The sequence below is a fragment of the Arachis hypogaea genome, chromosome 8, assembly GCF_003086295.3.
Source record: "Arachis hypogaea cultivar Tifrunner chromosome 8, arahy.Tifrunner.gnm2.J5K5, whole genome shotgun sequence".
NCBI lineage: Eukaryota > Viridiplantae > Streptophyta > Magnoliopsida > Fabales > Fabaceae > Arachis > Arachis hypogaea.
The window spans coordinates 45178066-45191894 of NC_092043.1; the positions used below are offsets into that span (position 1 = coordinate 45178066).

Here is a 13829-nt window from a genome sequence, read left to right on the forward strand (position 1 = left end):
CAAAATTATTACACTATTAATAAAGATTTGATATTTACGATTTTTTGTGTACATTTTTATCGATTGAAAATAATTTTTTGAGATATTACTTGGATTGATATTTATGAATCTAAATATATATTTTTGTTTATTCTAAATTCTTACATATGTATTTTTGTTTATTTAGCCTAATAACTAATAAGTATATAGTACCCTAAAAAATAAAACAAATTCAGTCTAGTTTTACTTAAAATTAATATTTTTTTATTTTGTACTTCCATATATATTTTTTCAAATAATATTAATATATTTTATTCAATTATAAAAAATGAATTACAAAATAATATAAATAATATTATAAATTTCTCTACTTTTTAGTAATTATACATCCAAATTCCAAACACAATTTTAACTACTTCCATCCAAGTGACAATCAATATCTCAAAATTATATTGAAAATAAAATATTCAAACATAAATTATATTAATACTAATTCAATTTTGATCAAAATTAATTTTACAAATGTACAGTAATACCAACATTTATAATTGCAAACATTAATTCAAACACATGTAATGTTCACTTTTTAAATATAAAAAAATACCAAATTAATTAAAAATAACATGCTGATTTCAAGACTCAAACCCCGGAGAGAGAACCGAAGAAGGGAGGGCGGGGGGAGAAATACACCAAAAGAAATCATGAATTAAAAGTGAGAACTGAGAAATATTTGGTGACTAATATTTTTTTTTCTTATATTTATATCTTGTATTTGAATTACACTAACTCTAAATTTTTCCTACTACAAATTTGGCCCCCGAACATTCCCATTAGAATTTAGTGAAGCAACAAAATATGACAAAAAAAAGACACATGAACCAGAAAGAGCATCACATAACTTGCATCTTCAGAGACAACAACGACAACAACAAAACTTTGCCCTACTAAATGGAGTTGACTACATAAATCAAATGACGCCATTAAACTCTATCATGTATTATGTCTACAAAGAGACCATCTTTAGAGAATGATAACAAAATTATTCTTTTAAGCATAAGAACCTGACGAATACCATACCAAGCATTATCTACATGTTACAATCTATAACCCATTTCCATTCAAAGAGAAATAAAAAAGACAGAACAAGAACCAGGTGCTTAGAACATTTATTACATACAAATTGATAGCATCATCAAGGTATCAACACAATAGACCCTGAGGTCTTCCTATTCTCAAGATCTTCATGTGCTTTTGCAGCCTCAGACAAAGGGTAAGTATGGTTAACTCGCACCTTCAACACACCAGAAGCAACATTAGTAAACACCTCTCCAGCAGACTCCAATAGCTCGTCACGAGTGACATTGTATTGCATTAGACTTGGCCTTGTCAAGAACAAGGATTTTGCAGCCAGGGTAGACAATGGAACGGGATCAGGAGTACCTGATGACTGCCCGAAATTTACCAAGTAGCCTCGAAGTTTTAAACAAGCCAAAGATCCCTAGCCAAAAATATAAATAAGTAAATAATAAAAAAAAAAAAGAGCTGAAAAAATAGCATACCACCTAAAAGAATTTTCTCTCATTACATTCGCAGTTTCTTGAAAAATAGAAAGAAACATTACTGACACAAATATACTAAACCATGGTTCCATGTTTAAATTAAAAATTGGAAAAAATGTAATTAACTCCCCTAAACTTTAGCTCATGTGCAACTTAGGTCATAAACTTACAAATACGCAATTCAACACTTCAGGAGTTGTCCATAGACTGAAAACAGGTCTTCCAAAATTATTCTCCCATTGAGGTGTTATGCTGTCTGTAAAAACCATAATTTTGGAAGAAAAGTTCGCACAAAAGTTTTGAAAGTTTACATTGTTAAGGGCATACGAGCAAAAGTTAAAGGCTGTTAATTGCATTTTCCCCTTAAAATATGTCTCATAACAAAAAGGTCCATCGTGCAGAAATCAGTAGAACATTATACCAATCATGTTGTTAAATTCCATCAATAGTATACTAACATGAGAGTAGTTCAATCTGTAAATCAAACCGTGGCATATATTCTTTTTCTCTCTGTGTTCAACCATTAAAGGGTTCTTATTAGAACAATTATTGAATATAGAAACTTTATCTGCTTTCATATTATTGTGTCTACGAATTCACAGAAACACAATGCTGATAGGATACAGAACAATGAGTTCATTTCTAATTTGAAAAGAGAGGCAGTCTTCTTTAATAAGATCCAGGAAGTCATTCATATTAAGAACATGCACTGTTAGAGTTCTGTATCTACAATCTTACCTGGTGCTTGTTGATGGTTTAGTTAAAAATGATCATCAAAGGATCAACTGAACCCTAAATCTAGTTGCATTCCTAGAAACTCAGCCTTCGTAACAGAAAAAATTTCGTGCAGAAATAGAAAAGGTGCAACTGTGATGCTGATGATATCATCATGCAAAATACAAGATTAACAGTTAAATCTTTCCACTCAAAAATTACCCAGCATTTTGATATTGAAATTTCACTTGGATATGATTGCATAGAATGAGAATTACCTGAAAAGTATCCTTTCCTACTGAATCGTAAACTACTTCGACTCCATTTCCAGATGTAATTTCATTGACTCGAGCAACAAAATCCTCTTCAGTATAGATTATAGTATGATGGCAGCCATCCTCCTTGGCTTGAGCTGCCTTCTCTTTACTAGATACAGTTCCAATAACTGTTGCACCAAGCGCATTTGCCCACTGGCACAATAGGGATCCAACTCCACCAGCTGCTGCTTGTACAAGGACAGTATGACCAGGTTCAACCTATGAAGTTACATGTATTGGTTTCTGTTTATCATCAACATGGGGAACAAATAACAGGATTTTAAGGCAAAGCATAGAACTCAAGAAATATTATAATCAACTACAGTAATAGCAAAATTCTTGCTTCTGTTATAAATTACAACAAATTTTCTTTTGTGCTTTACTTCAAGTATATACTAGAAGAGGAATATCTTTCTGCAGTAACACCTTCAATTTACAATGAGATTATCACCCAGAAGAGGAATATCCTAATTTGATAACTATCACTAAAGACTTGTAGCATTCTCTCTTTTTCAGGCACATCTTGCCAGGTATCAATCCTCAGTATCGTTGAGTAAAAATCCCTCTTGTATGCTTTTAGATTGGCAAACATGATACTCCAATACGGAAACTACTACCAAATAGAGGCCAACATCTAATAATCTTATTTGATAAAACTTGCTTGTCTCAAAATCTACTATTAAATCATTTCAACTAGACAAAGTAATTAAGCATTTCAATACTTTTTCTTTTCTAAAAAAAAGGAAAATTCTAGACAGTCGGAAAATTTCTGATGAACTCTTGGATCAATGAGTGATATTAAACCCTTGGATCAATGCGGTTCTACCATTTCATCCCGTTCAATCTGACAAAATTTCTGATGGAGTAATAATGTTCATCTTTTCTTTTTCTGACTTATTGCATCCATAGGTTGACAATATAAACAAATCATAAAGGAAACCAAACTTCCCTTAAAACACAAATACAAATGTCGGAAGATCAATTATCTGAAATATGCATATAATGCCTTTAAAGTCACAAAACAAATTTCATGAATTCTTTTATATTTTGAAGATGTAGAAACACTATCTGGTGAAACTGTGGAGCTTGACTATGTTTAGAAAATACTAAGAATCTCTTCAATATTTATCTCAGATAATGAAATATTTCTAACATGGAATCAACTAGCTTCTCCCTAAGAAAACAATCTTAGGGAGTGCCTTACTAGTTTTGTGATGTTCCCTAATTTGTGATTTTAAAAATTAGGAGTATAAAATGCCAATCATATCAGTGTTCCAAGAAAAATAACAAAATCAAATGAAAACAAAAAAAGAGCGATAAATACAAATTATAAAAGCCTACCTTGAAACAACGGCGAACCAAGAACTGAGCTGTCATGCCCTTCAGCATGATAGATGCCCCAACAACTGGGTCAATTGAGGAGGGTACAGGAACTACTTTGTCAGCAGGAAGAATCTGCTCTTCAGCATATGAGCCCATTGGTTGACCTGCATACGCAACAAGATCTCCAACCTTCCTACCAGTGAGTCCAGAACCAACGGCTGTGACAATCCCAACAGCTTCCATACCTGAACACATTAAAAGTAAAACTAATCAGCATATGATACTTTCTGCATCAAGTATTTGACATATTAGGAATTTTATATTTGTAATTTGCTTATCCTGCTGATTTTCCTTTCCTTCCTTTCAAGTTTCATACTGCTTTTCTATATTAAACTCTCAATGGAAGACGTTCAAATCAGAGAATGGCAATTCATTAAGAAAGGGATCACCAATAGTCAACGGAGAATAAGAATACTACATAACTTAGAAAAAGAGAAGACCGAAGGATGTTGAAACCTAAGGTGTCAGTTATAGTCTTATGTATGTAGCGACAAATTATTTTTAGTACATGATGCAGAATTATATTCTTTAGAAAAAGGAAAAACACAAGGAGTAAAATAAACAAGAAAACAAATAAAACAAGAAAACTTTTATGGCGAATAGATAGATGTTATTTATTATATGCAACAAGGAGTCATTATTATTTTTGGATAGAAGAGGGGCATTATTTCTATTTGTTCGATTCTACAAAACAGCCAACTGTGCAAGCAAAACCGGTGAAAGTTTGGGAGCAAGGAGAATTCAAATAAAATAATAATTTCCATATGATCTGGATTTGTACATTTTGTGCTAATGGCCTCCTCATGGTTCAAACCTCTCTATTACCATCAAAATTAAATGTCATACATAAACTCCAAATTCCCAAAATGAAGACATACTGTTAACTAGCACACAAACATATATATATACCATAGAGAGAATATTCTCTATTACCATCAAAATTAAATGTCATACATATATATTCTCTCTCTATTGCTTTAATGGTTTATGGTTGTATAGTTAAAAATTATATAATCTTAAAAGCTGTTCACAGTATAATCATATGGCCTTTGATCACTGCAAACTCTTGCTGCCTCCACTGCCAGAAATTTTTGCCATCAAGCATGATTGATGCCAGATAATTGGAGTGAATCAAGCCTGAAGGATTTGAGAGATTCAACGGCAAGTTTGCAGCAGATTGAGGATACAATTGTCAAGTGATTTGAACAGCAGATGCATCAGGATATACCCAAGGGAAATTTGAAGCTCTAGATTCCTCGTCAGAAGTTAGGTTTCAGAAAGAACATGTAGGAAAGTGAAGGAAAAGGTTGAGGGAATTTGAGATTGAAAGAAACTGACATTTCTCTACTTGTGTAATGAATCTGATCTTTTGCATTCTGAAAAGGATCATACACTAGGCCCTAACCACAGAAACAGGATCAATACAACCGCAATTGAAAACCAGTGGTCAGTTATCCACAGATTCTACGGATAATAGATGGTGAAGCAGGTCTTCATAACTGACTCAAATACTCTTTAAAAGATACCAGTGCAATACAATACATCCTTAATTTTGAAGAATCCATGTATCATAGCCATCAACAAAATCTAGAATATTACTTCGTTGACATCCAATCATTTCCTTGTGTTCTTTGCGGTAATAAGTAGGAGGAAATCTAATGTTCCAGTACGTAAAATAGAAAGAATACAGTGTACAATTTTTGTTATAACTTATAACCAATAAAACATTCTAGTTAAACATTAATTCTACCTGACCCCAGTAAAGGAACCAATTGCAAGTGAATCATTGGAAACCTCATCCCCTTCTATGTTGAAACTACCAGGTACTAACCACTAAGAACTAAAACAAGCTAAATAATCCACAGTTTGGATTGCTGCATGGAGTAATTGAACACTATAACAAACAAGCTAAATAATCCACAATTTTTCTCTACCTCTTCTTTTCATTTTCTTTTTTTTTTATTTTTTTGGCATTGGCATAAATGTTTCATGAGAGATCAATTGATAAGAGGTAAATAAACTCCAAAAACCTGGGGTGAAAGGCAATGAGGGGGCTTTGTAAACTCCTTTCCGAAAGTAGACATCGATAAAATTAAGTCCAATGGCTTTGTTCGTCACGCGCACCTCGCCTTCTTTTGGCTCTCCGATTTCCACATCCTCCCACTTCAGAACCTGTCATCAAATTTGCAACCACAGAAATAGGTCACAGGATAATGAAGCAAACCACAGACCACAGAAGCAGCACATATCTAATCTCAAATAATTTTAACAATAAATCAAATATATCGAAAAATAAAAATTTGTTTAAAAAAAATGCAAGAGTGAATAGTAACACTACTGAATCATAGAGACAGTAACATTACGTAACTAAAGTGGCGAATATACAACACAAACTTGAAATCAGAACAGTAGTAAAAGGAAAAGCATACTAAAATTACGAAAACGGAAAATTCAGGTTCCAATTGAAAAGAAAAACAAAAAAAGAAAAAGTAAAATGAGGTCGCTTTGATAGTTCATAATCATAACCTGAGGGCCACCGAGTTCATGAACTCTGATAGCTTTGACCATGTTTGATGAGAATGAAGCTTTAGCAATGAGAGGTTTTTGAGTTGGTGGAAGTGGAAGGGTGAAGAAGGGGAATGAAAGAGTTGAATTTGAAGAGGGTGAGAAACAAAAAAGGGGGCTCTGGAGTGTGACTTGTAGTAGCCTTGAAAATGACATGTTTCCTTTCTCTCCCAATAATTGCCAAATTGCCCAACCAGGGGGCTTTTGTTTCTCAAAAAGGAATAAGTTCTGAAAATTTGAAATATTAATTGAAAAATATAAAAATGAAATTTGGATTCAGTGAATTTTTTGGAGCGGGAAAAAGTATTTTTCTATCGAAAAGTGCATAAAAATGCGTATCGATAAATTAGTCGGCTTAAGTCTGTCCGGTACTGCATGAGAGTAATAAAAACCTTAGAAAAACTTAGAAAAATACCTAAAGCCGAAAACTAGGTACTAATTTTAAAGGTTTTTACCCAAAATGGACCAAACGGGCTAAAGACGCTAACGGGTTAGACCGGACCCAAACCCAACATATATAAACGGTTAAACACTCATTTCCATCCTAATTTGAAGAAAGGGGCGCTGAAGTGAAGAGAGGAAGAGAGATTGAGATTTCAGTATTCATCATTATTTTGTTTCGATCATAACTTGAGCTACGATGCTCTGATTCACGTGTCATTTGCGGCCACGCCAAGCTCTTGTCGAACCCGTCATTTCTAACGAACTTTGCTGGTAAGAATTCGCATCTCATGTTCTAGTTTTCTGCCCTAAGTAACTTTGCATTTTTAGGTTTGGTTTTGAATAGATTTTTGTGATTTTGGTTGTTTATGGGTGATTTAGTATTGGAATATTGTTGGGTTTTGTCCCTAATACTGTCGGACAAGTTAAGTCTCTTTATATCCTTGTTGTTTGATGTTTTGGTTAGTCCTATTGTTGATTTTGTATATTATTTAATGTTAGATTGAAGTTTGATGTTTGTTGGAGTGAGTTTGGTGGTCTTGAGATTGGTGGCTTTTGATTGGTGTTTTGAGTTGCGTGGGAATTGGCCAATGTATACTTTCGGTTTTCTTTATGTAATATGTAATGTTCCGTGAAATTTAGGCTAGTGATCCTAAGATAAAATTTAATGTTTGGGTGTATGTTTAATTGTATGTGAATTTGATGTTTGAAGATAAGTTGTATGGTGGTGATGATGATATGAAATGTTGGGATGTCGGATATATGATATGTGATGAAGGTTGAATGAGTTGAAAGTGTTGTAAGTTGATTATTGATGTTGATTGTTGATTTTTAATGACGCTTGAGGTTGATGATGAATGTTCAGATTTATTATTGTTGATGGGAGTTTGTTGATATTGTTGATGATTGATGATGATTAATGATGTTGTTGATGAATAAGAAGAACTATGAGTATTTATGATAATTTTGGATGTTGATGAGTAATAATTTTGATGGTGTGAAATGGTGCAAATGTGATATTATGGATGTTTCGGTTGAGAATTGTGAAGGCGGAGATTTATAAGGGAAAAATGTTGAAAGAGTTAATGGTCTAGTAAAAGTAGTGAATAATGATATGAGAAATATTTGGTATGAGTTTAGAGTTGTTTTGATATGGTTGAAATGTAATTGAATTAGTTTTGGATGAGGAATGTGGTAAATTTTGAGAAGTTGATAATTTGGTAAAAGCATATTTTGAGCCAATTTTAGCGGATCATAATTTGGCTCTCGGAACTTGGTTTTGAGCGAACTTTATTTGAAATTAAAGAGGGTTGAGAGAGCTTTAAAACAGTATAAAGATAAGTGAAATCGAAATTTTGTAGAGAAAGTTATGGACGTTGGAAGTTAGGGTCAAAAATATTATTTCTGTGATGCTGCAGAAAATTGAAAAACCTGCCTTGTGTGCCCGCGCACACTGTTACGCGTACGCATAGAACAGAGTAGATGTATCAAGTTGTGTGTATGCACAACATCATGCGTACGCATAGGTCAGAAAATCTTTCTGTTGTGTGCGTAAGCACACAACTTGTGCGCACGCACAAATCATATTTTTCAATAAAAACTTTGTTTTTATTCGTTTTACCTTCTCGGCAAGCTTGTAAACTTCTGTGACATTTGCTTAAAACCTTTTTGCTAGTATTTAGACTTTGAATCAAGGGAGAATACAATAAGTGAATTAAAAAGGGTATTATGGTTATGCGTTTAGAGCCGATGACATAGGTTTTGAAAGGTTTGTAGATGAAATTGGTGAATGTTGAGGTTTGAAGTATTTCGTTGAAGGGATTTTGAGAAATAAGAATGCTTATGATGAATTTGAGAAATTAGATACTGGTGATGGTTACGATGAGTTGAGAACTTGGGAAAGGATTAAGAACAAAATTGAAAGTGTGCCAAACACTATATCCTTTGAACGATAGTGTGCAGGGCACTATATCCCTGGAATGCTGAGGCTTGGGAATTGAGAATTGGATGATAGTGAGCCGGCCATTATATCCCAAGGACTTGGTTGAATAATGAGGTTTGATCCCCCTTGTCGTGGTTATTGTGCGTATGCAGGGATGGTGGTTTTATCCCGTGTAATACACTAATTACCCTAAACTTTACCTCATGCCGTAAAGCAAAGATTAACTAAAAGTCACGACAATTCTAAGTCTTATACAATAATATATATATATATATAAGAGAGAGAGAGAGAGAGAGAGAGAGAGAGAGAGAGAGAGAAAAATAAAGAAATAGTAATTCTAGAATCCCGATGAAGAAATAAGTTAAAAAACAGAGTTACAAAGTGCGAGACGTTCACACGAAGCTAACGACGGGAATACGACAGGCTCGTCCCGAGGTGCATTCACAAGCACGGACGAAGATACACCAATGGGCCTCGAGCTATAACCGGCTACTGTGCCTAGAGTTTAGGTATTCCGGTTTGAACCTTCCGAGCTAGATATCACATCAACCAACTTTGCCAACAGCTCAGGTGTCTTAACCTCGAAAAACTGCCAACGACAATGGAACAGGATCTGCAAATCCTCGTCACTCCCTATAATGAAAGAATCGTACTTCACGTCATCTCTAAGCACTGAGATCGGAATGCGATAGAATAACTTCTAAACACGTTTCACGCCTTGCAGCCCAAGTTTCTGTATTATAGAATTCAAGAAGTCATCGAATCTCATCGTAGGTCTCATAAAAATACTTAGAGGATCTTTATCAGTGAACTTCACACCAGAGCGTATTTTTCTCTTAATTGACCCTCTATAATATACCAACACTACAAAACTCTTCTCACTAGCCATTTTGTCTCACTCAAATGAACTCAATTCACGTTCACACCATATTTATACACGTCTAGGGCTTCCTAATTCGAATCAGCTAGATTCGAACTGCCTATTGGAATTGCTCACCATATAATTCGAATCAGTGTGATTCAAACTGCTCAAGCATAATTCGAATCAGAATGATTCGAACTTCCTCAAGCGTAATTTGAATCAGTATGATTCGAACTACCTAGCATGCATACTCCCTCATAATTCGAACTGCATTGATTCGAATTACCACTATTTTTAGTTCAAGTTAGATTTATTCGAATTACATAGATACATGCTTTTGGTTGATTCATGTCTCATTTTTTTGTTTAGTTAAATCATATAATATCTCATCCAAACTGACTTGATACCGCCATTTGCCCAGAAATTTATATACGAGTATATGAGAATAAAAAATTTACTATTATGTGTAATGATGAAGAATTTAATTCATATCTTTATTATTCTTTTAATATTTAAGTGAGAAAAATTTTGAATATATTATTATTTTAAAAATCTTAGAAAGATAAAAGAATTTAACTTTTTATTTAAAAATAAAAAATTAAAGAGATGAGTTATTAAGTATATAATATTTTTTTTTCTTTAATCAAATTTTTATCACAGTATTTTTTTTAACAAGATTTGTGATGAACATATTCCTAAGAACATTCAATAGAGTGTTATATAAAATATTGGTGAGTATACTACTCATTAATAGAGCATTAGTAAGAGATAATATTTAATTTGATCTTTAAAATTTGATATCAAATTTAATTTGTTCATAAATTAACCTTTAAGTTAATTTTCGTTAACAATATGTTGATTTGGTACATTAACTTGCTAAGATTTAAATTTTTCTTTAGGTTTCATGTGATCGAGATTTATTATAACTTTCAGAAGTTTAATTACTATTCTTAGAGCTCCAAATTTTTTAATTGAACTTGTTATTATAATTTTTTTGAAAATGTTAGAGAGCTGGTCAAATTTATAGAAAGTCTAATAGATCCTAGTTATATGAAACCTAGACGAGGTCACGAGGACCCAAATTTTGGTAAGTTAAAGTACAAAATCGATACGTCGGACATAATTTAATTTAGGAGTTAACACGAATTATTATTATAAATTTTGAGATCTAAATTGAGTCAATTATAATTTTAAGAATTAATTTAAATTTAACTTTTTAAAAACCAAATTAAATATTAAACCGCATTAGCCATAATATATGTTTCAACTAAATAGTAAATACGGTAAGTCAGTAATATTTTACCATTATTTGACCTAAATATTCCTCTATAAATAGATCCCCATGGTAAATGCTTCATTGCACAACATACACATAAGAACAAATTATTAGCTACAAGCTTTGCTTATGATGGATTAGTTCTCGAGTAATATAATAAGTACCATTATATATAGACAGAAATTGTGTTACAAATGACTAGGGATTGTTTAGATGAGATTCTAAGAAAGGATTTTTTTTAATTATTTTTTTAAAGATTTTATAAAAAAATAAAAGTAATTTTATATTTGAATATCTCATTTTAAAAGATTTTTTTATTTATTAATTATGTTTTGGTATAATAATATAAAAATATTTTTTTATTTATTTATTACATAAAAAATATCTTTTTTTAATTAAAAAAATCTTTTAAAAAAAGATGTAAATTACAACTTCTCAAAAACGATGTTTTTTTTTATTTTTTTAGTGCTTTTACTTTTACTACTAGAAATTTGTCAAACACAATAAAAAATAAAAAAGATCTTTTTTCCATGAAAAAATATTTTTTTTATCAAGATAATGACACCCAAACAAACACTAAGTATTATATTATGAAAATATCATTAATACAACTCTTTTATTCTCATATATAAATTTTTATTTCTATTTCTATCATTTATTGATTATATTTTTATAGTATTTATAAGTTAGGTTTATTCATTAATTCATTGTATTAACACAGTATTTTAAAATAATGTATATATTTTTTTTAATATTCGTGATTTTTAAAAAATACTTTTAACATTTAATTTGATTTAATTTTATTTTTAATATTTTTTATTTTTGTCAAAATTGTCCCTAGATTTAACTTCATCTAAAACGTTAAAGAATAAAATTAAAAATATATAAAAATAAATTTAAGATAAATAAAAAACGTTATGGACAAAATTAAATGAATAAAAAATATTAAAAAGAAAACTAGATCAAATTAAGCGTTAGGAATTTAAAAAAAATAGCCAACGTTAATAAAAAAATGTTTTACTCAAGGTTCTGAAAATTAGACCAGATTGACTAGTTTGATTGGATTAATCGAAAATTGATCTTTTAGCCGATCCAGTTGACGTCCAAAATTGTCTTATAAAAAATTGGTCAAAGAATCGATTGAACTGGTGATTAATCGGTGACCCAAACTTAACTAGCCTAATTTTTTGAAGAATTGGTTCTCTGATTTACATCAAAATGGCGTCATTTTAATCCCCTAAAAAAAGAATAGGCAGAAGTCCCATTCTCCCTTCTCTCTCACAAAAATGAACAATCCAATTATAATTTCTGTAAGATTGTAATCTTATCAAAGCACAGAGCATAACCACGCCCCACTGTCAGCCCCACCACTATTGGCGATGGCGGTGACAATCAGCGGTGGCCATCCTCGCTATTCGAGAATCTGCTCTTCTCCTCGTGTCATCAAAAGGTTGATTCGGAATTGCTGTTGTTGTCTAGCTCACTCTATCCTCATTGTCGTCGAACTCGTCGTCGAGCATCCATTTTCGAGCCATCTCTGTGTGTGTCAAGCTCACTGGAAAAATACAAAGTGCAAAGTCCGAACATCCCTCTCTCCCGCAATGGACTCCTCTCCAGTCGTGGACTCTTTGCCGTCTCTCTCTGCCGCCGTGAGCTTTTCAATATTCAGTAATTTAGTTTAATTTTTTTATTCTGTTAATTATAATGATTCTGAATTGTTGTATTTCTAATTTTGATGGTACTTCTAAAAATGGTGGCTTTAGATTACTTGTTTATGATGGAGTCGTTGGAATACTTAATAATGATTACAATTTATGATGAGTAGTGTCTTTGTTTAGTATTAAACTTGTTTGTTTAATGTTTTTTATTTGGTGCTAGAACATTTTGTGTTTGTCATTTATGTACATTTTGATTTTCTTTAATTATAAATTTTGATGTTTGAAGTTTTTTATAAACTTTTGATGATAAATTATAGAAAATTTATTGTGTAAAATTGTGAAATTTTAAATTTTATTAGTTTAAAAATTATTAAATTTAAATATTTAAAATTATATATTGAATTCTTTATAATTTTATTGTATATTTAATTAAATTGATTCAATCACAGGACAATCCCTATTAGACCATTAAACCATTCAATCAATCACTTTACTAATTCGCTTCTCATAACCTTAATTTTATTCCATTACAAGTGTAATAATCCGTGTTCTGCACGTGATAAGATTGAAGTTATAATTTTAAATCATTTTGTTAAGATTAATTTGAATTATAATAATTTGATTAATAAAAAAAAGTAACATGTTATGTATTGTTTGTTTTTTCTTAATCTAGTGTTAAGTGTATTAACTCTAATAGTTATTTAATTGATTTTAGTAATCTACTTTTTTCAATAAATCAAACATATATACTCAATGTGACCATAAATAACCTATTAATACTTAAACCCACCAACAAATTTTTATATGTTATTTTACCATCGAGTAAGGGCATATCAAAATCAGCTCAAAATGAACAACACATTATTAGATAATTCTAATGCATAAAATTCTCCAATAAATAATAAATAATTTAAACCCACTAAAAATTAACTCAGCACTTTCCTTTGATGCTTGCAAAACATATACCTGAAACAATATTATATCAATGTTAGTACATAATTTTCCGATCATCGACCTTGTTTACTATACGTGACTCCTTCTTAAAAGTTATTCTACACATGTGTGTAGTTGGAAGATAAATTCTGCTTGATTCCTCAATCAAAAAATTTGAGAAGTTATAGATCTTCCCCTCG

General features: G+C 31.5%; 1 protein-coding gene across 1 annotated transcript; it reads right to left on the reverse strand.

The window, feature by feature from the left end:
* Nucleotides 1-951: 951 nt before the first annotated feature.
* LOC112707743 (uncharacterized) lies at nucleotides 952-7115 on the reverse strand. The gene is made up of 5 exons (XM_025759659.3): nucleotides 6479-7115; nucleotides 5983-6124; nucleotides 3911-4137; nucleotides 2531-2788; nucleotides 952-1477 (listed from the first exon to the last, which is right to left on the reverse strand). The coding sequence occupies exons 1-5, from the start codon at nucleotides 6671-6673 to the stop codon at nucleotides 1172-1174; spliced, it is 1128 nt and encodes a 375-aa protein (XP_025615444.1). The 5' UTR covers nucleotides 6674-7115; the 3' UTR covers nucleotides 952-1171.
* Between the last annotated feature and the right edge of the window lie 6714 nt (nucleotides 7116-13829).

What these genes read in the sequence shown, in the direction of transcription:
- LOC112707743 (XM_025759659.3), bottom strand. Translation starts at nt 6,673, where the DNA reads ATGTCATTTTCAAGGCTACTACAAGTCACACTCCAGAGCCCCCTTTTT. An exon ending in CTCATTGCCTTTCACCCCAG is followed by an intron (nt 4,138 to 5,982) that starts GTTTTTGGAGTT and finishes TAATGTGTTCAG; the next exon opens with GTATGGAAGCTGTTGGGATT. An exon ending in TGGTTCGCCGTTGTTTCAAG is followed by an intron (nt 2,789 to 3,910) that starts GTAGGCTTTTAT and finishes GTAACTTCATAG; the next exon opens with GTTGAACCTGGTCATACTGT.